Genomic DNA, 24,676 nt, shown 5'->3' with positions numbered 1-24,676 from the left:
GTTTCACTACCTACTCATTCTCTGGGTTTTTAAAGCATTTGAACTTCATTTTATTAAAAGTTTGTGAAAAGGTTTTTCAGCAGAGTGTAAAAATGAACAGAAGATCCATTTTGCAACATCATGGAATAAATTTAATACTGGTTTCTGTCTAAAAAAAGACCATCAAACATAAGCACAAAGATCAGAAACATATGCTGTCCTTGTGCATTCAGATAAAAATTCCAGGTTAATTGTCTTGCCAGAAAATAATAAGCCTCTACTGGCGGTGACATAAAATTTAAGTGGACCATTATTTTGTGTTTTTGACTCCACTTTTGCTTCATCCACATTTTTAATGGACATGGTGACCTAAAATGTTCAATCCAACAGACATAAATCAATACGATTTACCTGAGGGGTTGTGTGGCTTTTCTATTGACACATTCAAATGTTTCCCCATCAGAATTCTGTACGCTATCGTCTAGTGTGTGTTGATTTATGGCGCCTTTTTTCTTTGTGAGGTTTGTCTTTGCCTTGACATGATTGTTTGCTTTCAGGGCTGGTTCTTTGGTAACGGATGCTTTACAATGACCACAAAGTAAACACTGCAGTCTCTCCTCTCTCTCTTTGCACACCGGGTTCTTTGATTGTCTTTAAGTGTGTAGCCTTGTGATTTGTGTAAATAATTCATTCTGATTATTGATTATTTCATGTAGCAAACAGATAGAAAATACCTATAAAAATGTATTTTTGACTTGAACTGAATAAATTTGTGGTGTGATGCAGCAAAAAAAGAGAAACAAAAAAAGTCTGAAGTGTTCTTTTTAAAAAATCTGTTGCTTAATGGAAGTTGATTTTTTGTTTTATAGTGCAATAATAGCTACTGACACAATTGGTCATACAATATTCGCGGTTTCAAATTCTTGAGTGAGCGCAGAAATATTTACTTTTGTCCTAAAATCCATTTCCAGTCTCAAACTTCAGAATGAACTATAGTATGTACACAGTCATACATGTGCATTATACATCTGTATCTTTCTAAGTGTCACTCAGCAGGTAGGAGCCAGGCAGAGGGCCAAGTGCATCATGGGGAAATGACCTTTGACCTGTAACAGCAGATTTACAAAGAGATCACTCTTTAACTAAACACGGTAGCATCACGTGTTTTAAGACTAATTTTTATGAAAGATGGGATATCATGATCTGATCTAAACCGATTAGGTCTGTGTTTCAGAGAGGGGATGACTGTCAGGGTTCTATGGGGGTCACACTGGTTCTTTACCTGGGGCAGGTTTGGGCCACAGAGCAGAAAGAACCAATCAGATTAGCTTGTGAAGGCCTCGATGTCTGAGTCTGCAACAGGAAGCAGAAAATGAGACAAAATAACTCCCAACAACCTACCGTAATGGACTTAAGACTTCACTACACTATGCCTCATAGCGTGATATCACAAAATGATCATTATATAGTACAATGACTGGAGTCGCACTGATTTAGAGCACATACTGAGCAAACATTATGTGCAAGAATATTTCACACATCATGAAGAGGGGAGAATGGTAGTTTATTTTTTACTATTAAAATTGCTAATTAATATGAGGTGTGTTAGCATTGTAAAACAGGAGAATAGAGAATACAATAGAATAATTTGTAAATTTTACAAATATGAATAAAAGAAGCATTTGCCTTTCTTTTATATTTCCCCAAGTTTGCCAATTTTTAAAATAACATTTTGGATTCAAGATCAAACAGAAAAATACAGGAGCTTCAAATAGCTTGAGTATCGCAAATCTTATGAAAAGCAGGATCTTAAGTAAAGGGATGTATTTTATGATTATTTCAGACCTCAATGGGATTTTGTTTCAGGTAAAACAAAAAAGCAGTGAAGGGGGAAAGGCGGGTTAGGAAGTTGTCTTGCAAAACAATAGCATGACTTCAAGGAACAAAGCACTGGAATGAGTGGGGGTTAATAATGTTTGTGTGGGGGAGGGCACAGACAGTTCATGAAGCTCTGCAGTTTAATCATTTGCGCCTTCCTCTCACTGCAATTTCATTCAAACGCTTCTGATTTATTTCTCCTGTGCTGTGAGGAAGAGAAAACCACCAGAAAACACTCAGCTTGGTGACTAAAAGACATTTACTTTGCTGAAACAGGCACATTGTAACAACAGAGACACCGCAGTTAAAACATTTGTAGTCAAAATATTTTAGTGTAAATCTGCGAAGGCCTTGTGTTTTGAGACCAATGGGCTTATTGTTGCAGCTTTGCGACAGGATTAACACTGGTTTAGTTGCGACACGCTTGTGACAAGGAAGTCTGTGTGCAAAGCCTGTGCTTCACATTCCACTGACCCAAACACACACTCATGGACATTGTGCCCTTAAAAGGACTCCTAACTCTTAATTCTGTCCTCTTTCATCCTCTTTCACCACCACTAGAGGAGGCAGCAGAGCTCCGGCATCTCAGACTCAGACAACAAACGAGTGTCGGCCAGTTGATGTCTCGCCTGCCTCAAAGCCTTTAAATCATTCGAGTGCAAAAGTTAGGAGATGATAATTGTGTGCAACGCTTCAAAAGGGTTCAACACTGAAACCACTTTGATGAATCTGTCTATGAATGGTTTGATGATTAATTCACACCTCAGAAACCAGCTTTCACGTCAGGGGCTGCATAAAAACAGAAACAAGTGTCCTTAAAGGCAGTGACTCGATCAAACGTGGCCAGTTTTTATTCCCTGGGCAGCAAAAGATCCCTCTCCCAAGTTTATCCCAAGTTCATATTTTTCTTCCTAAAATTAAAGCCTCCTCAGCAGCTGGTGAAGAATCTAAACGTTTAAAGGAATAAGCAGATACACACAACATCATGTCCAGTCCATGTTTTTACTACTACTACTACTACTTCGATTAGTACCTCTACTCTGTTTATGGCAACTACGCCAACTATTCAGTGTTTATTACTTTAACTTTGTGGAATCATTAATAATTGACGTTGGACTGTTGGTATCGCTAGGCAACAGGAGTGACCCCCCGGTGAAGGAAAATATAACCAGATAAGCTGGTGGAATTCTGATGACTCACTTAACAGCATTAAGTTGAAGCACTTGTGGACCCCATCCTTCAAAAGATGGGGTCGTACACTACAGTCAGTGCCTGCTATCGATCATTAGCATTCATGGCTACGTGCTATCGTGATGGAAATTGGGCCATTCCAGAAAAAATAATTCTGCAGTAGACGTAAGACAAGATCTCCCTTTTTGTTCTTGATGAATACAATATTAGTCTTTGTAGTGCTTCTATGAACTATTTTTATTAAAAATATCATACACTGAATATACAGGACTGTACTGGTAAGTTCAATTTCAAAACACTGTTTCTCTTTAGGCGTGTTCAGCCTGCATGATAGCCTTGTGATCAGCTGAGACACTGTTATACGTTAGTCAGCGAGTCAGTCACATCACATTACAGTCAGGCTTTGGCACAACGCTGAGCTCAGCGGTGAAGAATAAGGCATTCAAAACACACACACACACACACACACACACACACATTCTGCATTAGCCAACTACACATCCGCACTTGTTTTTCTTCTTCGTACAGCTGGAAGTTGTGGATGACTCAGGAGAGAAGCCTGGCTCCACCCTTTCCCCTCCACCTCCAGGCCCTGACTCCCCTTTAAATTGCCTCTCCTCAACTTTCCTCCCTGCAACTAATTTTCCACTATCAGTTGCAGACATATTTGTAGTCTCAACATCCCTTCCTTTACGCCCACCACTTTTGTCACTCTTGGCCCTGACCCCGACCCCAGCACCTGTGAGGAAGTCAGTAACAGCTGTTCTCTGCTGGGCATCCATTTCTGACAGACTAAGCGCCAAAGCCGCCTGTAGGTCTTCATCGTCTTCGTCGCTACTGTCGCTGCTTCGTTCAGCATTGGGGTTGAAGAAGTTAAACGACTGATTCATGCCCGTGCAGTGCACGCCAAACGCGTCGGACTCAAGGGGCATCTGATGGGGCTGTGATTCCCGTTGGCTCAGCTCTAGAGCGAGGGCCAAATCATCTTCCACACCTGAGGAACAACACAACACAGAAGTGGGTAGACACAGGCAACATGAAGTAACATGAGCACACAGGTCCAACAATGTACAGCTTAGATTTATGCTTTGTAGTTAAGTATGGATGGATCTATAGCATGAATACTGTTTCTGTTGCAAATTTAGATGAATTTGTAGGATTTGGTCCAGTACTGATCTCATTTGTGGAAGCCTCATCATGGAATGAACTGTTACAGGTTTGCTAAAACAAGACTAGATAGAAAAAAATGGGTGGATAGCAAGTATCACATAAAATAAAACTTAAGTTGGTCTTCATTTCCCACTGACTATGTTTGATGTGTGTGGTCTCACCATTAATTAGGACTTTCTTCAAAACCCCATCCTCCTCTATCTCTGTTCTTTCCTGCCCGTTTTCCTTTGTCCTGTAGGGAAGACAGATGAATGTCACGATTTAAATATGCCCTCTCCTGTTTCTGTGTGGCTCTCTGTTTGTGTTGTCATAAGGTTACTCGAAGCATTGCAGCAGTAAAGATTCTGCAGTTGCATTTCAATAAAATTCAGTGAAGACGAGAATCAATTTGCCACAAAACTTGTTTTTTTATCTTCAGGTTTGCAATTATAAAATATCTGCTTGTAAAAAAAAAGTAACCACAAGTTAAAGAATGCTTTTTAAGTCCGACACAACGGCATCATGGTAAGACGCAATCAAAAGGTACAAAATGCACATTTTTGTACATACACTGCGCCCTCGCGCATCAAAGCTCGCAACTTTACCTCATCGCGGATTTTTGGTACGCGTGCACGTAATACCTTCTATTGGCTGACGGCATCCAGAAGTGTGTTCAGTTCCTTGAGTCTCTGACTTATGTGAGATACAAAAGTACTTAGTACTTAATGTCAGTATGGGGAGGGTCATGAACGTTTAAATTATCGTAAATAATAAGGTAAATAGTTCGTAGCTTTATTGCAGAATTCATTAATCGTGTGTGGTTCCTGGAACGCATTAACCGCAAAGAACGAGGGCGGACTGTAGTGATAATGTACAAAATGCTAAATTGAATATTGAAACTGGGACTACATTTCCCATGTTCAATATTTCCGGGATCGGAATTACCTACTTTTTGGTAACGGTGCGTTTTCCATTTACGATGCGAGTGGATGTAGAAACTGATGTGAATTTGTTTGAACCTCCACTTATGCTGTTCATCCCATCAAGACCCCCGAAGGATGAGGAGAAGGAGGTAAAGTCAGCTGAAAGAGGACAAGGACAGAGAGGAGTCAGTGTAGATGTATCATTTCAGAACCGCAGGTCGTACAGAGAAGTCAGTCAGTCAGTTATTGTCAGATTACCACCGCTATATCCGCCACAGCGGGTCACGGGGAGCCGGAGCCTATCTCGGCGGCATAGGGCGTGAGGCGGGAGACACTCAGGGCACGACGCCAGTGCACCGTGGGTACAGAGAAGTGTGTTTTTTTTAAATCTACAAAGTAAACAACATGATCTGTCATGTTGCTCCTTGTCTGTCCTCACTAGGATGCTACTTAACTCATAAAACCATGTACCTATTCCTGACGGAAAAGAAAAGAAACCACTAGGTCCCATGTGAGAGGAGGAGCTTTCAGAAGATGTGAAGTTACCTGGAGAAAAAAAGAAAGCGAGCAACTTAGTGAAGCAGAAACAGTACTGTTAGGTAACATTAACTGTTGGGGTTGCAAGCTTAGAAGTGCAGCATTGGACTGATATTGGGTCATAATTACTGGATGAATATATAAGCCAAAAAGGTGTCGGTAAATGGGCCAAAAATTCATGTTGTGAGGTCACAGGAATCTCCATCTTTGGTCCCGTCCACACGATAACGGATTTTTTGAAAACACAACTTTTCTGTTGCGTTTACGCCTTCCGTCTACACGACAACGCAGATATCCGGAACGAAAACGCAACTTTTTAAAAACGCTGGCCGAGGTGGATTTTAAAAAAAAAGCTGGGTCTGCGTTGTCGTGTGGACGGCCTATCCGCGACTTTTTAAAAACGCTGACATCTTGCCTGTGACGAAAACCGCTGTGACGTCATATTTATGGGCCCGTGTGTTGTGACAACAAAACACGGAGGATTCCTATTGGATAAAATTTGACTCAATACTGCTATCACATGGTTTGGCATGCTTATAGCAGTCTTCAAAAACGCACTGGTGAGTTTACGTGTGGACGGAGATTTTTTTCAAAACGCTGTCGTGTGGATGCGAATCGTTTTCGATGCGTTTTTAAAAAGTTCCATTTTTTAAAAAAATCCGTCATCGTGTGGACGGGGCCTCAGACAATCACCTTCAAACAGCTCACATTTAATCCAAGAGAAAGAAATGTTCTCTGCCTATGGTCTTGGAAGGATCAAGAGACCAATAAAATCCAAACAAATGTATTGTGTTTAACTTACCCAACAGGTTATTAATAGGAATCTGGCTGAAAAAGAACTCATTGAACACATCCATCGGGCTACGGAACGTGAATCCTGGGAAATCTGATGGAAAGTCTGAACTGGAGAAACCTGGGAAGTTAAAACCATCAGATAATTTTGTGACAGAAAAGAAAAAGTGGGAGAAGCAGAAAGAAAACAAATTAGGGGTAAAAAAAAAAAAAAGGATTACATGAATGATTAAAGAGTCACAATAAATCACATTATCATGATATTGCTGCCTCATTAAGATTAATGTAACCTTAATGTTAATGAGGCCGCAATTTCTGATTAATATCTGAGAGCAGGTTTTTATGTACCTGTATCATGCATTCTGTTGCTTCCACGTCCGTCGTACTCATCACGTTTACTCTCTGTAACAGAAGAAAAGACTTCCGTTTAGATGGAACAAAAATCCAGAAACACCAGTACATAACACTTTGTTTTCTCACACAAACAGTCAACATGTAAACATCGTAGAGATGCAGAGGGACTTACGGTCAGAGAGGACTTCATAGGCCTCGGATAGTTCCTTGAACTTTCTTTCTGACTCCTCCTTGTTGTCTTGATTTTTGTCTGGATGCCATTTCAGTGCCAGCTTCCTGTACCTGACCACACATCACAAAAACACTGACTCAAATACAAAAGAAATAAGTATGTGCATATCTTTAGCTCTGCATAGATATGCACATACTGTATATATGCACTATCTATGCCCTATGTGCTGCTGTTATTAAACAGCAGCAATTGCTGCTCTGAAAAATTCAATACTATTTTTGAAAAGTGAAATATTAATACTCACGCCTTCTTGATGTCATCCAGAGAGGCTGTCTTAGGCACTCCCAGGATGTCATAGTAATCCACCATGATGCCCCTCGTCAGTCCTCATCAAAGAGCTCCCTATTTATAATGTATCTAATACATGTTAGGATAATCAGAAACATTGGTATCCATATTATTTCCTACATTTCCAAACATACAAGAAAATGTGTTACTTCCTATTTGCCATAGGAGCATTTTTAAGTTATGTTTGTAGGTTTAATTGATCAAAATATTTAAAGTTCTGTAGCATTGAGGGTATAAAAGTTTACTGACATCACTAACACTATCCTACAGTGACTCACCCTACTTCAACTATTTATGTTGTCCACAATCTGTTATCTTTAACTTAACACCTGGGTAGTACTTAATGTCTCTTTTTTTTATTTCCCTTTTGTTTCATATGAATTTGCTTCAGCTTATTGAAAAGTTCTAATGAAATTAATTTAAGAAATAGTCAGTTTATAATTATCTTAACAAATTGCTTCAAAATTCTCATCTGGAGAAAAATCAATTCCAGATGGATTTAAGTTGGATTTGGATTTAAGTGACTTAACTGAAAGACTTCATAACTTGTTTCTCTTCATTCAAGAAGGAAAGACAATTTTAGGAATGAGTCAGCAGACATCAGGCAAGCGGTGACTCATCGATTGCTATTTTTGATGCAGGAGGAGAATCAATACTGTAATGAAAGCCTCCCATCTATGGGCATAACCAAACAATGTGAAGAATATGGTCTGGGAGCATTCTCACACTAATTCATGCTTACAAGACAAATACGTTTCTTATCCTGATCATGTGGACTTGAAATTACTTAAAAATGTTTCAAATTTAAAATTTAACAATAGAACGTTTCTTCTTCTCTTGTCTTCGAATTACATTGTAATTTGAACAACTGGGTATATTTGGCTTTTAATATGAAACAAATAAAAGGTGAACTTCTTTTTCTATATATTTTTTTTTTGCCATGCACAAATTAACTCTGACTCCAGTAAAAAATAAATTTAAAAAAAACTAAATGAATAAAATTTTAAATATCCTGTAAGCCTTTTAAAATAGAGGCTTCACCCGTGCTACTAGCCCACGATCACACGCCCACGGACTGTAGAGTGGACATATGTTCAAGCCATGCTAACCGCCACGCCCCTCTCGGTAAGAACAGCAACAGCTTTCACAGCGGAGGACTTTAACACCCAGCTCAACGAGCAAATGCGTTTTCCGTGTCGCCATAGCAACAGTCACGCGCTCACACAAGTATTATTACCATGTTTCTGATGTCGTCACGACGTCTGATAGCATGATGGCAGGGGCCTGCGCACACTTACACCAACAGGCAGATCCACGTGACCACGGAGGTCGCTACGCTACGTAAGCGCAGTCAATAATATACGGTTAACGTTATTTAGTATTCTGTTTGACGCTATTTTCGTCATTTTTCTAAGCGTAGGTGCTAACTGCGCTGCCGTCGTTAGCAGTAAGTTGTCATCACTAATTAAAGCTTCGGACTTACCGTAAATGTCTCGGTTAAATCCGTGACCGGTTCAGGTTCTGGTCCGATATGAATTAGTTATGACGAGCCATCGGGATGCACGGCCCCTTCTCTCCGTGACTGTCTCCTCCCACTTCGGTCCACAGCTCCAGAAGCTCCTGTTCGAGTACTTTACAACTTCGCAAAATGTCTGTAGTGTGCGCTCTATTTGACCCGCCCCATGGGCAAAGCGGGTCGATAGTTAGCCCAGTTGGCTCTGAGTGCGCAACGTCACCTCACATGGAGATAAAAAAAAAATAGAACATCTAGAACACAGGACAGTAAAGAGATAATTCCAGTGTTTGTTGCTGGAAGATGGTGTGGTTTCATCTAGCTTCTGTAGCCTATCAGTTCCTTATGGATGGATGGATGGCAAGATACTTTAATCCCAAGGGACATTCCGTAATTAATGTGATTCTTGCATAGGCCGTTCAGTTTCAGAGGAAGATCATTTCCTGTTGATCTAGTCCAATATACACCTGTTGAGAAGCTTAATACTCAAAGATCCTGTAGTCTTTAGTCTACTACAGCCAAGTTAACCACAGGATATCACAGTGACTCATGAACTAAATGACATGGGCCCCTGAATCAACATGATCCACATCTGATGTTTTTCCTATGTACTGCATGTCTGTCATTTTCTTCCTTTTGGTTTTACAAGTGATCCCCCCCAAGGACGCATGGGTACTCCAGAATGACACATAGCCCAAGGCATCTTCTCCAGACTCCATCTGGTGACTGGAAAAAGCAGCTGGCCTGCCACACCCACTGCAAAAATATGTCTTGGGCTATAATTCTTTTTCACTGTTGATGTAAATTCTGAAACTTTCATGACAGTATGAATTAATTTAAAAATATTTATAGTACTTTAGTATAATAATATTTCACATAATGATTTGTTTAAAAGAGTGAGGCTGGAGAGTTTATAATAACCAAAAATTCAAGGAAAAGATTCATGCCAACTTTTTAATGATAAGGCAGATATAACACCACCACAAGTTACAAGAATATTCTAGGAATGTGCTACATTCTTGACCTCCGGAACCTGGGATGGTAAAGCTTTTAAATGACATTTGGTCGCTTAGTATTCCTCTCCCTCTTCATCTTCTTCCCCCACGCTGTCAGTGCCAACCTCTTCATAATCCTTCTCCAGGGCAGCCATGTCTTCTCTGGCTTCAGAGAACTCTCCCTCCTCCATTCCCTCACCAACATACCAGTGGACAAAGGCTCTCTTGGCGTACATGAGGTCAAACTTGTGGTCAAGACGAGCCCAGGCCTCAGCGATGGCTGTGGTGTTGCTCAGCATGCACACAGCCCTCTGCACTTTAGCCAAGTCTCCTCCAGGAACCACAGTTGGAGGCTGGTAGTTGATGCCCACCTTGAAGCCTGTGGGGCACCAGTCCACAAACTGGATGGTGCGTTTGGTTTTGATGGCTGCAATAGCAGAGTTCACATCTTTTGGCACCACATCGCCACGATACAGCAGGCAGCAAGCCATGTATTTACCATGACGAGGATCACACTTCACCATCTGGTTGGCCGGCTCAAAACAAGCATTGGTAATATCAGCAACAGACAACTGCTCATGGTAGGCTTTCTCAGCAGAGATGACTGGAGCATAAGTGGCCAGAGGGAAGTGGATACGAGGGTAGGGCACCAAGTTGGTCTGGAACTCAGTCAGATCAACATTCAAGGCTCCATCAAAACGAAGGGAAGCTGTGATTGAAGACACAATCTGGCCGATGAGCCTGTTCAGGTTGGTATAAGTTGGCCTCTCGATATCAAGGTTCCTGCGACAGATGTCGTAGATGGCCTCGTTGTCCACCATGAAGGCACAGTCAGAGTGCTCTAAGGTGGTGTGGGTGGTCAGGATGGAGTTGTAAGGCTCCACTACAGCTGTGGAAACTTGAGGGGCTGGGTAGACGGCAAACTCAAGCTTCGACTTTTTACCATAATCAACAGAGAGTCTCTCCATCAGCAGGGAGGTGAAACCTGAGCCAGTGCCTCCACCAAAGGAGTGAAAGATGAGGAATCCCTGCAGGCCAGTGCACTGATCAGCCTAAAAAGAAATTTTGCTTTCATTATTACAAGTCCCAAGTACATTATCTAAAAAACAAGCATTAATTCTTTCAATGCACTAATCTCTTACCAGTTTACGTGTCCTGTCCAGAACTACATCAATGATCTCCTTGCCAATGGTGTAGTGTCCCCTGGCATAGTTGTTGGCAGCGTCCTCCTTTCCTGTAATCAGCTGCTCAGGGTGGAAGAGTTGCCGATAAGTTCCTGTACGCACCTCATCTATGAAAGGATGAATTGAAAAAGACATGTCATTCTGACATACTTTCTTAGATGCTACCAATAATATTGAAGGGCATTTAGTATACCTAATTTTAACAAATAAGCAGTTGAAAGGGCAAACTGTCATGGTTAATAGGTTTTTAGATACAGAACTTTAATTACAGTTATAGAGTGAAAGTTTATTCACTATTTGCTCATGACTGACCGATGACAGTTGGCTCCAGGTCAACAAAGATGGCTCTGGGAACATGTTTCCCTGCTCCAGTCTCACTGAAGAAGGTGTTGAAGGAGTCATCTCCTCCTCCAATTGTCTTGTCACTGGGCATCTGCCCATCTGGCTGGATCCCATGTTCCAAACAGTACAGCTCCCAGCATGCATTGCCCATTTGGGCTCCGGCTTGGCCGACATGCATAGAAATACACTCACGCTGTAGAAGGGAGGAGTGTGACATGTTAAGGTTGTTACATTTCCACATGTGAATATTCAGTTTTGGATTGGCAGCAGTATCTCAAATCTACTGGAGGCATTTTGTCAAACATTGATCAAATATGGGCTAAGTGCCTAGGGTATGGATGAGTTATTTTGGATCCTTTTCAAGAAGTTCATTAAAGATTAACCAAGAATTGATCGACAAGATAGTTTTCAACATTTACAGAAGTATTTGCAAAAAGTATTTCCACCCAATTTGAGGGGTGGGGCATGGGCCAGTTAAGCTTAACATACATGTTAAGGATTTTAAGTCCTTTCAAAGCTGTAATGCCATTCCAGTTATTTTAACTCAAGTATTTTTATTCCTCTTTTGGCCTAATCTAACCATAGTTAAAAAAAACAACAACAACCTGTCAGTAGTGATTAGTACCTACATAACCAACTAGGGACCTTTTTACTGCACAATTGAATGTCATGCCATCTATTACATTTCATTAATGCTCCAAGGCTCCCATGCTATTTGAACTTCACATCTTGCGACCTTGAACTGATGTCTGCACTCAGGTTGAAAAAAGTGTTTACATGGCACTTTTGTGTCCCAAAGAAGAGTATTGAAGCTCTCCGCTGTTCCAAATGCTTTAAAGCAAACAAGAATTTAAATTATAGCGGGTGTTAGAAAGTTAGAAGCCAGCCTTGTTGATTTTGCCCACCCAGACAATTCTATGAATTTGGCCAGAAACTAAACTGCAGGTTAACCTCTTATTTCTCTGCATGAGACCAATTTTGTTGGGGTTCATCCTGTACCTGTAACAAACCAGGGCACTCTGGGCTGACAGGAAGTGATAAAAAAGCTGGAAAGAATTCCCCTACTTCTCCATCCTGCCCCTCCTCTTTTCCTTATCTCCTCCCCTCCCATGACTCCCTCCTCCCTAATAATTTCCAGCTGCGTAGCGGTTCCAACGGCCTGATGCCAACCCCCATCCCTCTGTTCGCATCTCTCTCAGACCAAAAACTCCTAACAACTGCAAAATGGCTGCCTAACTCATGCAGCACAGATAAGACCACTCCTCTTTTCCACACTCTTTCCATCCCTCCCCCACAATCCAATCACTCTCTCATTGTCAAAATAAAAGTAATTCTACAACAAATACTACTAAGAATCCAGTACAGTTTTCTTATGAGTGTTCTTATTTGTTACTATCTGTAAGACATGCAACATTATGAAAATGAAAGTCTAACCCGCATGTTATCGGTCATCTGACCTAGATTGTCCAGGAGTGGCAATATAACTTGTGAAGTCTTACAATAACATAACTACTCCAGTGTATTTCTTGCTTCAGCAGACATATATACATTGCATACATTCAGCTCAAAAGTACTGTCACTCAATGGGATTGCTATACATTTATATAAGTAACCTTCAACTTAACAGCAGAGGCTTAATGAAGCCCCAACCATTTTATCCATTTAATACAGGGAAGCAGAGATAAGGGAGACTGGACAAAAGAGAATTGAATTTAAGACGCTACGTCATCAGCTGAGCCGTTACTCACCATCTTGTATGCTTGTCTTTTGACTGACGTTGAGGATTCAGACTAAAGGCAGAAATGGGTATAGGAGGGAGAGCCAGGGTTTATATAGAGTAGCATGTGGAGGGGGCAGGCTTTGAAGAACAGGAAGTGACTGCATAGGATATTGGCGGGAGGGAGTGGCTTTTTTTTTTTTTTTTTTAAAAAGGAATAACTGCCTGTCATGCTATCTTGTCTTGCACATTTCTGCCCTGCTTTTCAGTTTGAGATTAGATGCATATTTATGCAAAAATAAATGTTTAGAATTGTTTTCCCTCCGTATTTTCTTATTTATTTGAGGATTTGCTTTTAGCATTTCTGAGTTATGCACAAAACTTAAAGGTTTTGTGTGATAGATTAGGGAAACATCAGTGATTGGTGAGATGAAGCCCCATGAAGTCTGTGTAGGTTCTCAGTTATCCAGGTCATGGTTATCCAAAGCTGTTCAAGTCAATCCACTGGACGTTAAGAAAGTTCTTGAAGACATTCGTCTCTCATCCAAGAGACTTCTTCAGTTCTAACGTCCAGTGGATTGACTTAAACAGCTTTGGAAGCCCCATGAAGCATCAATTCTTTCAGCTAACTGTGCACATGTACCGACACCTCATTAAGAACCATTTACTCTGTGGCGCCATCAAGAGGTCAATGAAATGTACTATAATCTACAGTAGTTTCCTCCTACAAAACAAGTGATAGGACCACAGTAAAACACAGTATCAGAAATAGGAATGCACTTTTGAGACTTAAATAGAATTAAAACCCCAGTATTTTTCATTGGTTTTTATTAAGGAATAAAAAGTATTTTCTCTGAAGAGCCAGGACTTAGGCGGTTCTGCTTTTTGTGAGAATTTCTCCTGCTTTGGAAAAAAATCTGTCACAAGGCACAAGATGAAGCTGGAGTGAAAAGGTACATACCAGCCATTTTGAATAAATTTGTAAAATAATTTCTGTACTTTCTCCAGTACTGTAGAGAGTCCTGTCTGTCTATGTTTGGTTCTGCCAGATATTTCTATGCTTTGGTTGTTACGTTTCCTTCAGTGATGTAGATGTGGGACTTTTAATTTGCTAAATGGATGTGTCAATGCTGGTGCCATCTTTTAAACATTTGCTAATAACTAACCACGCCAAACCAATAAGCCACTTCCCGATTCAGTCACGAGGTACAGTGCTCCAGGAAAGCTCGAGTGACATCACTTACATTATCAAACCATGCTCCTCACCAAACTTCACCTGGATTTTAGCTGTTTAGTCGACACATGCTTCAAAGCCTCAACAAAGACCATCACATCAGTAGAAAACATATCCACTGAGGAGCAGCCACACAGTTTGGCAGTGCCTGTGGGTTTGCATCAACAATCATGTAATTATAAGAAAGGGCCAAGGATTTTGCCATCAATTGGTCTGTGTATTGTCTTTGTAACTTTATATCTTCTTCTGAGCTGGGCCTGTCCAAGAAAAATGGATGATTTTACCCTGCTTCAAGTCAAATGGAGCAAACATACTCTTTACACAAGAGTACCGAACTATGGTCATGCTAGGTCACCCCCAGGTAAAGACGAACAATCATTTACAACTAATTGCTTTATGGAAATTGTTCATCTGTCAATGATACTGCTCCTGAATTGTAATGTTGAAGTAAATCCTGGGTCTCAGTTCCTTTGTATTAATTTTTTTGGGTGAGCCACAATCAAAGCTAATTATGCCAAAACTTCAGCTATCTAGACTACAATCAGAGTCTGCTGGGCTCCTATTCAGGCTAGCCTTATCACCATGCCAGGCTGGGTTTCAACCACTACTAGCTTTGGATTCTTCACTGCTATGGGTACCATCTTACCAGGCCAGGCTCCCACCATTCCAGCTAGGCTACCAAGACACCAGGCCAGGTCCCTGCTATGGGTAGCCAAGTCCTCATTCCTGCTCATTGGGCTTCAACCACTGTGACCAAGGGTTTTGACAAAACTAGGTGGACCTCAACCACTGCTAACTGGGCTTCTACCACTGCTAAGTGGGACTCTACCACAGCTAGGCAGCCTACCAGCACTGCTTACCAGACCTCCACCACTGCTAGCTGGGCCACCATTGAGGCAAATTGGGCCTCCACCACAGCTAACTGGGCTACCATCAAAGCTAACTGGGCCTCCACCACTGCTAACTGGGCTACCACTATGACCAGCTGGGTTGCCACCATACCAGGCCAGGCTTTTTACACATCTAGTCAGGTTCTCATCAAAATTGACTGAGCAGTTACCTCAGTTTAACGGGCAAATTGATGAAGAATCTCCATGACATGGGACATGTTCACAACATGTGCTACAACTTCAGGCAACTCATCCAACAGCTAAAAAATAAAGCTGCCAATAAGAAGCAACATGAAGTGTTGTTGATGTTTTTAGATGTTTGTCTAATCTTTAAAATTCTGGACCGTCTGGCCCATGCACCATGACAGAACTTCATAAAGGAAATAATACTCCAGAATACACACCGGAGCACTAACTAGAGGTGACAGTGTAATAAAACAATGCAAGACCAAATCAGAGGAACACTCCTGGAATATGTTACCAGCTTATGTTAAGCCCTCAAACAGCAGTTAGTTGCAAGCCAGACCTGTGTGGAAGCGAAATAATGCATGTGTGGGTCACATTTCAAATCAGAGGAAACACATTTTCAAGTTTGGCAGCGAATAACCAGATTGTCCGAAAAACAGGAAGACAGGAAGCGGGTCAACCTGACATGGGCTGGTTACCTAGATTTGGACAGTTGCCGGGAACAATTGGTTTCCTGTTTTCTCATGAATAGGACACGTACAAAGCTCACCCACACACAAATGGAGGACTGTGACTATAAAAGGGTCAGGAGACATGCATCCAGGGGCTGTTCCCGATTGATCTGTACTGATGATCTGCGTATCAATAAAGAATTCCCGTTTTGGCTGTAACATCATCCTCGTTGTACTTTGGTTAAATTTTGGTATTTTGCTGGACAAAACACTCTCACCACATAAATGGCGTCACGAACAGGATACAGGATCAGGAGGATCTCTGAAAGGAAGGAGAGCGGTCGGTGCGGCTCTGAGGGGCATCCTCTCTGCGTGGTGTGACAGGCTAGCTAAAGGTAAGGTCATTTGAATCCCTTACACAAATTTGAATTGGCAAAGTTAAAATATCTAAAGTTTAAGTCACTAAGCGTAGTTGGATGCTCCAAATAGTTGTTCAGAGACCTCAGAGACGTGAGAGGTGTTGCAGCAGAGGGTGTGTTTCGCTAAAACTCCAGGTGCACATGGACGGCTGCTGCAAGGAGAGCTTCACTTAGAGAAGTGAAGCACAGATTGGACTGATTGGCATTACGACTAAAAGGGAACAGCCAGAAATTAAGACAGCAGCTGGGGAGAAGTTTGTGGAGCTTAGTGAAGCTCGTATGTCCAAGTGTGGACTTGTGTTACTGGTCTTGGGAGACCAGGGTGAGTCTAGAGAGACCACTGTGATGTCCAAGTGTGGACCGTGTTGTGTTACTGGTCTTGGGAGACCAGGGTGAGTCTATGGGTAGACCACTTTGAGAATACGGTTTTGGGAAACCGGGGTCCAAGAGTGGACTTGTGCTGAGAATACGGTTTTGGGAAACCGGGGTCCAAGAGTGGACTTGTGTTGAGAATACGGTTTTGGGAAACCGGGGTCCAAGAGTGGACTTGTGCTGAGAATACGGTTTTGGGAAACCGGGGTCCAAGAGTGGACTTGTGTTGAGAATACGGTTTTGGGAAACCGGGGTCCAAGAGTGGACTTGTGCTGAGAATACGGTTTTGGGAAACCGGGGTCCAAGAGTGGACTTGTGTTGAGAATACGGTTTTGGGAAACCGGGGTCCAAGAGTGGACTTGTGCTGAGAATACGGTTTTGGGAAACCGGGGTCCAAGAGTGGACTTGTGCTGAGAATACGGTTTTGGGAAACCGGGGTCCAAGAGTGGACTTGTGCTGAGAATACGGTTTTGGGAAACCGGGGTCCAAGAGTGGACTTGTGCTGAGAATACGGTTTTGGGAAACCGGGGTCCAAGTGTGGACTTGCGTTATTACTGGTTTTGGGAAACCAGGGGGTCCCAGTGTGGACTTTGAGCTTTTTCCAGGGTTTTGAGTTGACAACCCTGGGCCCTTCTACTGCTTCCGGCGGTGAAGCAGCTGTTTTGTTTGTCCATTTGTGTGTCTTTGATCGAGTGCCGGCAGTAACCGATAGTGGCACAATTTGACTCTAATATTCAGAAAAGGTGCCAAGAAATAGCATAGTTAAGAGACTACGCCTATCGTGTCTCTATAATCCAGAAGATAGTTTGAAGAGATAACGATCATATACTGACATAATAATAAATTGTAATAACCGGCCGGTAAAAATAAGAAATTAAGAAAAATATATATAAGTGCACAATAAGTGAAGGTGATATAAAGATAATTTGGGAACCGTAATTTGTGAAATAGCGTAAAAAAAAGGCTGCAGCTAAATATAGCAATCACTTCATGCGCATGAACTTAAAATTGAATCCAATCTAAATTGAAAACCCCCTCCACTACACACATGTCCCACTGAAATAAAATGGGCGTATGAATGCATAAACTGTATAAGTAATTGATATAAACTTGTGGTGAGTCTTTCAGTGTCTGCATACATCCGTGTATACATTGGGGTGCGTTTCTTAAGCGTCATCTGGCTGAAATAAGGTCACCCAGAGTTAGTGTGTGTTTGATAAGATCCAACCATACGTATGGGAAGATCAGAGTGAATGAGAATTTGTGTGACTGATAAACCCATTGAAAATACAAGCATACAAATCAAATAATCTGAAGATACAAGCTTGGGATAAAAAAGTTTTCTTTTATGAGTGTTGAAAATTGTTCTGATGTCTTAAGTGATACTGAGTGATTGAGTGAATGAGTGCTGAGCTCTGATGTGAGTGTGTGTGTTGAAAAAACAAAAAAACAAAAACAAAAAAGTCTGTGGTTGACTGTTCGACTGAGATTGAACCGTATGTGCTGCAGATGGAGTAGTAGAAAGTGTGTTAAAGTGTGTTTAAAGCGTGTGTATTTATTTATTTGTGCATAAGTGAAGGAGAAAGTGCGTAGAGTTGGTTTGTGTGGAGAGATCTGCATGCTAGGAGGGTCAAGAAGAGACTGGAAGTTAAAATCAGGAAGCAGCCTAGAGGGGGAGGGATCAGTAGACACAGACTGGACTTGTCTAAAAATATATCTAGGTGCAGAAGCTGCAAAAGAAATCCCTGAACAGGCACTGCTAGCACTGCTAGGAAGGCTAGACACAGCAGGTCAGGCGTACTGGATCGCTACGAGGGGAGGAAAAAGTGCAGGAGAACAATCTGTAGCTTCTGGATTGATCTGCCCAATAAAGGAATAGACTTGAGAAGGGAGATTAAGCGGTACTAATGAGAATAAATCTCTACATGTCCCTGAGTCAGTTCAAATTATGATGGGGAACCAATGGGGGTAATCCTCTCACAGGCCCTGCTAGGAACAATGGGGTAAATAAATGTGGTTATAAATGTTTCACTTTGGCACCATATCACAAAGAGGGTTAACATTAATAGTTACGTTGAACAAGAATTGTTTAGAAAGTTTTGGCCACGTTGATAAGAGAAGGAGAAGAGGTAAAGAGAAAAGAGATGGACTGCTAAGTATGAAGAGAATGTTAATTTCCAAGAGGAGGGATTATGTAATTTCTAAGAGGTTTGCAGTTAAATGAAGTAATGAAGGAAAAAATATGTTTGAAGAGAAGGACAAACAGTTATGTAGGGGAAGCGATAGGATAGGGCTCTGTATCTGTCTTCACTGTCTTCACATCCTGTCTGCAACATTTTTTCTGATAACTTAAGACACTCAAACTGACTGTTTTTTTCCAAGATGTCCTGTTCCTTCCAGAGTAGCATTCTGGGATACTTTCACAAAGCAAAGGGAATTCAAAGGTGGCAACACCAGATACCAATGATGATGTTCACTAAAGACTGGATGTGAGACACGAGTCATGTGTTCATCCAGCAACAAGGCCGGAAATGAAGTAATGAGGAGAGAGTGGAGAAAGGCCAGAGCATTGAAGAAAACACACCTATGAACACTTTAGATACAAACACACACAACGACACCATTATGGTAAACATAGACAGACACACACAGGTTATGATTATGATTCTAATGACTGAAGAAGTAATGTTGTCAACAGTTCCTGGTTGTTCATTAGATTATAGGTTGACCTTAGGAACACATGGATTCAGCCCATGATAATGTTTATTTAGATCAGAAGCAAATCAGGATGTTTTATCTTTTCATTCAATCACTCATGAACCAAGGTGCCTTTTGTTGAATGGCCTAAACCACCACAGAAAACCACATCTTGTCTGTTAAGAACCTATTGGGGGCTGGAAACCAGTGTCAGAGCTCAGAGCGGTAAAGAATTTGTACGTCATCCAGCCCCAGCTGAACTAAAAAGTGAAAGATTACAGTAGACTCCTGTTGGTTAACTGATTGATTAATTATTTAATTTGATAAATGCAAACCTTGACTCACACTTCTTCTTGTATTTTTAATGATAAACATTTTACTTTACATATATATGGACAAATACCACGTTTCTTCTTTCTTGACAATGATATTTGTCTTTGCTCTTTCCGCTCGTGAAACAATCACGTGGGTATTTTAGCCGAATTATTACTCTAGAGGTGTATACATTTTGTCTGGACCTCGATCAAACGATCGTGAGTGAAAAATGAACATAAATGATGCGCTTAAGTTTTTGGATCCATGATTTTACAGAGATCTCTCAACCCCAAATGACATCACACGTGGGGAAGACGTTTTGCCATGACTGACTATGACTTGGATGTCTGACTGAAACACTGCTTTACTGACTTAAAGCAGGTTTTAAAAGGTCTATTTTATTTTTATTTTATTTTATTTTTTTCATTTTTATAACTCTTGACATAATTTACTCTGGATTTTTTTATGTGTTTATTGAGTGAATGCTGTGTTGTCTAACTGTGACAGTTGGATTTTTGTGCATTCGTGTGTAACATATGATTGTACGTGTTCTTATCAGAGGGAAATAATTTCCCTTTAAGGTTATTAACATATTTTTCATTCATTCACGCCGTAAAGCAGCTTTTGAGAAAAGACTGAAATAAAAAGATGATACAAGATGATTTGAAATTCACAAGGGATGTGGTCAAAAAGTGTATTTTCTTGAGACTGTAGAAAATAGCAAACCACACCCCCATGTCCTGTCTTGGATTTTTGGCTGCCGGGGAAGGGCCCTCCTGCGACAGCCGGAACCCATGAACAAGGACAATAGTTTTACTGATGATAGAGAATTTTTAATTTGAAAAAGGTGGATTTTTTTTTTTCCATTCAGAAACATGTCAACTCAAGCAAGAGAGAGAAAGAGTGGAGCATGAGATGTCGAGACTATGAAAATGCCAAAAGAAATTTGAGGATTTAGTAAAGAATTCACGAAAACTACAGTTGCACTTAACTAAAGCTCAACCACAAAACTAACAAGACTAACACCAAGACACAAATGATTTCTTGCCCCAACCTGGGCAGGGAGATGTGTGCTTGTGTGTCTCATTTCTCCCAATCAGATTTACGTGTTGGAGGCTGAGGTGATGACACGGTCTGAGGTCATACACCGCGACACCGGAGGACAGTCCAGTTTACACAGATGCTATTGGCATCCTAACTGGAGTTCCAGATGAGTATATAATGACTGATAAAATTGCAGGTGGTTTTGAGTCTATCTCTGTTTGAATCACCTCCGGAAAAAATAAATAAATGAATAAATAAAAACATTGACAGGATTAATTAGGTCCATCACAACATTCAATGTCTGACAAATTTCACTAGAAACAGATTTGAAGCTGTATTTGATTAATTGTCTGCCACCACATTAGTTACTTATGAAAATAGAATTGCTGTTTGTTTTCTGTGGATGCTGTTAGTTTGCTTGCATTCAACAGTTGCTCCTAAGAAGCATCGGTCGGGCGGTGGGCAGACTGGAAACGCCCCCGTCATATCAGAAGGCAGAGCGGGAGGCCCTATTGGCGCCCGACTCCAACGAGAGAAACGCCGCAGACTTTACCTGTCCAGACATCGTCCATCCCTCTGATGGAGAGGGGGGGCAGCTTAGTCAGGTTCTACAATTCACATTCACAATGTTGCTAATGCTAATGCTAACACATGATCACGCTGCTGCAGGGACAGTTTTGTTGGTAATTATGTGCTCATTGCTCATGTGAGGGTTGTGGAGGTAAAAGGGGGGGTAATATTGTCTTAGCTACCACAGACCCCGATAATGTAGCTTTGCTGAGTCCCTAGGGCTCATAGGGAAGGTTAGCTTCCATTGTTCCAGCTGAAAACACATGGCTATAGACATTTCCATATTGTTACATACACTCTCCACTGCCTGTGGAGCGGGGTGTACGCTAAATCCCTTTGGGGGGGGGAGCCAAGTCCTCAGCAGTTGGAGTGAACATATAGGATACATATAGGATCGCCACACTGAGGTGAGTTGTTGGGAATCTCCATTTAACAATGGAAATGACCACAAAATGCATCTGCTTACACAAATATAGGTAACACAACACGTAGTTCTTGTCTACCACATAATTTTCTGAACACAAAAGTGGCACGAGCTACGGAAAGAAGGGCCATACACCGTGGTGGGGGTGACCCCAACAGCGGTCCAAGTCGAGGGAAGCACCACATGGTGTCAACTGAGCCACTGCACCAAAGAGACTTTGCCAGAGACAAAGGGGAGAATGAAACTGAGAAACAATGAGGAAGATGATGTGGTTGTTGACAGGAGTCAGGGGACTGTTCTGAGGAGCCCGACTCAGATTCTGAAGCTAAAGAACAAGAGACATCCGCTGGAGTCACAGCCGCTCAGCACCGCACAGCCATGATCAAGATGAGTATGATGCAACCACAAAATTCCCAATTCACACTGTGTTGAAGCCCATGCTGGCATTCTCATCTCATGTTCATGATGACACACAACCAGTAAACCAGGAGCAAGATGACAGGAGAAGTAAGAGATCTTCACACTATGTGGAAGTGGACAGGAACAGTGATCATTTCCGAAGAAATTAGAGAGAAGGGGACAAAATGTGAAATAAGTGTTGAATTAAATAAAACCATTTTATGTAGGATGAAATCGGGGGAAGGGCAGATAAGTATGAACAACTTTTCATGCCACATAACAATTACCATAGATCAAGAAGCTCGAGATACAAGCAAAATTAGATAGGAGAATGAATCCTAATGATGCGTTCTTTGCCGACGTAAAATGTAGGAACGATGAGAGAGCCACAAACTTTCAAACATACACTAAACTGAGTCGAGTAGATAATATGGATCCAGTTTATCCGACAGAAGCAATGTTAGCAGGAACACAAGTGGGTAAGAGAATAACCTTAAAGATTCCAAGTAAGAACATAACTGCCGGTGTTACACGACGAACATTTAGGGTGTTGGAAAATGATATACTGAACCAAGAGCAGAATGTACTCTGTGGCACCACACATGATTTGCAAGCTAGTGTGAAGCTACGAGCAGCGTGGGGAATTGAACAATGTGGGATAACGGTAAAATTTTAACAAGGGGTTTGGCAGGTTCAGCTAGACACAAGTATTGTTAAGCCCAACATGACCTATGCGATAGAGATGATCATAACGGTTGAAGAGGGACAGCAAACCCGTAGGATTTGGCCCTGGGACATTAAATCTTTGACTAAGCTAACCACCACCCCCCACAGATAATTACCACTCCACATGTTACTACACAGAATGCAGTAAAAACAACATTGAAGAGCTTTATCATGTCCAAGAGCAGTGAGGCTGGAAGGGGAAGGAGAAAAGGTTAGGAAGGACATCCCCTCTAAGAAGCTGACTAGTCACTAGATTCGTAATGTAATCCTCCTTAAAGATACAAAGACTACAGGAAATGTAAACTTCCCATCGTGTTTGGAGAATACATTTTGAAACTGGGGTAGACGGGAGTTGTTTGGACGAGAATAGTGAGGTTAGAGTTTATGTAGGGAAGGACGTCTGGATCTACGAGTGTAACAGGGAAACGGTGAGTGATAAGACTCTATCTAAAAGACCTACAGGTTTCAATATGCAGATTAAAATGCCGACACCTATGATAGAAAAAACTACAGCTGCCAGGACAACTTACCCCATGAAAACAACAGAAACTGCCACACAGCTAACTACAGTCAGCACAACAGCTTCCCCAACCACCGTTAAGATTATTAGAAAGGCCACAACACCTAGTCCAAACATTATTGATCATATGACGCTATATCCATATAGTAGAATTAGTCCAACTACTACGACTGTAAAAATAACATCAGCCCCCGTTTAATACAAAAATCACAACAATACCTTTTGATAATATTGAGTGTGTAAAATGTTTGGAACACTTTGTTGTACGTTTATCTCAGATTACAATTTATCACAGAGATCTCTCTCTGTTGCCATGAGAAAACCTGAAGCTTTAAAGTTTGAAATGAATGACAATGCTGGTAGGGGTGGAAGCATTAAGTTGGATGGGCTAGAGGAAATTCTTGGAAAATGGGGAGCTGTTTTGGCTAAATCTGGAATAATTATACTGATAATACTGATACTATTCTCTTTATTGACATGTTGCATCGTGTCTATCCTGAGGAAATGGTGTGTGAGAACAATGGACGAAAGGACGAACCTCATTAAGGACACACAGGACGCACAAATGCTAAGTACGCTACCGGCTGATGCACTGGTGCGCAGAATTCTTCTGGCGCAGAGGAGGGAGAACATGCCAGATGTGTTCACAATCTCCAACTATGAGGAAGAGCTGTTATAAGGAATGATGGACAATGGCTGATATGGATATACATTACAACTACATATGGATATATCACCAGGATATCACTATGACATTATTCTTACTATTCTGTGTAACCATTGTTTAATCATCAATTTTATCAGTTAGATCATTCTGTTTATTCTATATTCAATGTTGTGTTCTATAAAAGAAGAGGTAATCTAATTCATACCATTCAGAATTATTAGAATGACTTCTGTGTTCCAGTAAATGATTTCAGTGTGTGATGTATTTGGTCAGTCTGTTAGGATGTATTGTTTAAGGTCGCCCAACGGGAAGGGGGCCAGGGGGGGCTTTTCCTGGTTAAAAAACAGCCGCCAGGTTTTTCACCCTCATCAGGGAAGTATTAACAGATGACCAGTTATGTTAGTATATTTATGTTAAGTTCATATAACAGTAAATGGAATGTTTTTGTCGCTTATCACTATGTTTAGAGTTCACACAACCATATATTTAACCCTAAACTTACAGCGCCACCAATCCTAGTCACACACATCTAGACATGCGTGCTGATTCACCATACATTATTTCGATGAGTTGTTTATGATAATCTCATAAAGAGGAGGGATTATGTGGAAGCGAAATAATGCATGTGTGGGTCACATTTCAAATCAGAGGAAACACATTTTCAAGTTTGGCAGCGAATAACCAGAT

The 24,676-nt window shown here is 41.2% G+C and overlaps 2 protein-coding genes across 5 annotated transcripts; both read right to left on the bottom strand.

Annotated features, from left to right (window-relative positions):
• Nucleotides 1-158: 158 nt before the first annotated feature.
• On the bottom strand, nt 159-9,012 carry dnajb2 (DnaJ heat shock protein family (Hsp40) member B2). Of its 4 annotated transcripts, XM_068328653.1 has the most exons (11): nt 8,807-9,010; nt 7,280-7,392; nt 6,976-7,085; nt 6,798-6,851; nt 6,460-6,570; nt 5,592-5,666; nt 5,147-5,279; nt 4,380-4,450; nt 3,788-4,042; nt 1,262-1,332; nt 159-1,085 (listed from the first exon to the last, which is right to left on the bottom strand). In XM_068328653.1, the coding sequence occupies exons 2-10, from the start codon at nt 7,342-7,344 to the stop codon at nt 1,304-1,306; spliced, it is 903 nt and encodes a 300-aa protein (XP_068184754.1). In that variant the 5' UTR covers nt 7,345-7,392; nt 8,807-9,010; the 3' UTR covers nt 159-1,085; nt 1,262-1,303. The 4 variants fall into 4 exon arrangements, with proteins under 4 accessions (XP_068184754.1, XP_068184752.1, XP_068184751.1 ...); XM_068328651.1 differs by lacking the exons at nt 159-1,085; nt 1,262-1,332 and having other exon boundaries at nt 2,867-4,042; nt 7,280-7,377; nt 8,807-9,012; XM_068328650.1 differs by lacking the exons at nt 159-1,085; nt 1,262-1,332 and having other exon boundaries at nt 2,867-4,042; nt 8,807-9,011.
• Nucleotides 9,013-9,776: 764 nt separating this feature from the next.
• Nucleotides 9,777-13,226, bottom strand: LOC137604922 (tubulin alpha chain). The gene is made up of 4 exons (XM_068329166.1): nt 13,106-13,226; nt 11,328-11,550; nt 10,974-11,122; nt 9,777-10,883 (listed from the first exon to the last, which is right to left on the bottom strand). Exons 1-4 carry the CDS (start codon nt 13,106-13,108, stop codon nt 9,906-9,908), a joined length of 1,353 nt encoding a protein of 450 aa, XP_068185267.1. The 5' UTR covers nt 13,109-13,226; the 3' UTR covers nt 9,777-9,905.
• Between the last annotated feature and the right edge of the window lie 11,450 nt (nt 13,227-24,676).

Source organism: Antennarius striatus, chromosome 12 (genome assembly GCF_040054535.1).
Source record: "Antennarius striatus isolate MH-2024 chromosome 12, ASM4005453v1, whole genome shotgun sequence".
Lineage (NCBI taxonomy): Eukaryota > Metazoa > Chordata > Actinopteri > Lophiiformes > Antennariidae > Antennarius > Antennarius striatus.
The sequence above is the reverse complement of the archived record's forward strand: the minus strand, read 5'-3'. Positions and strand labels throughout refer to the sequence as shown.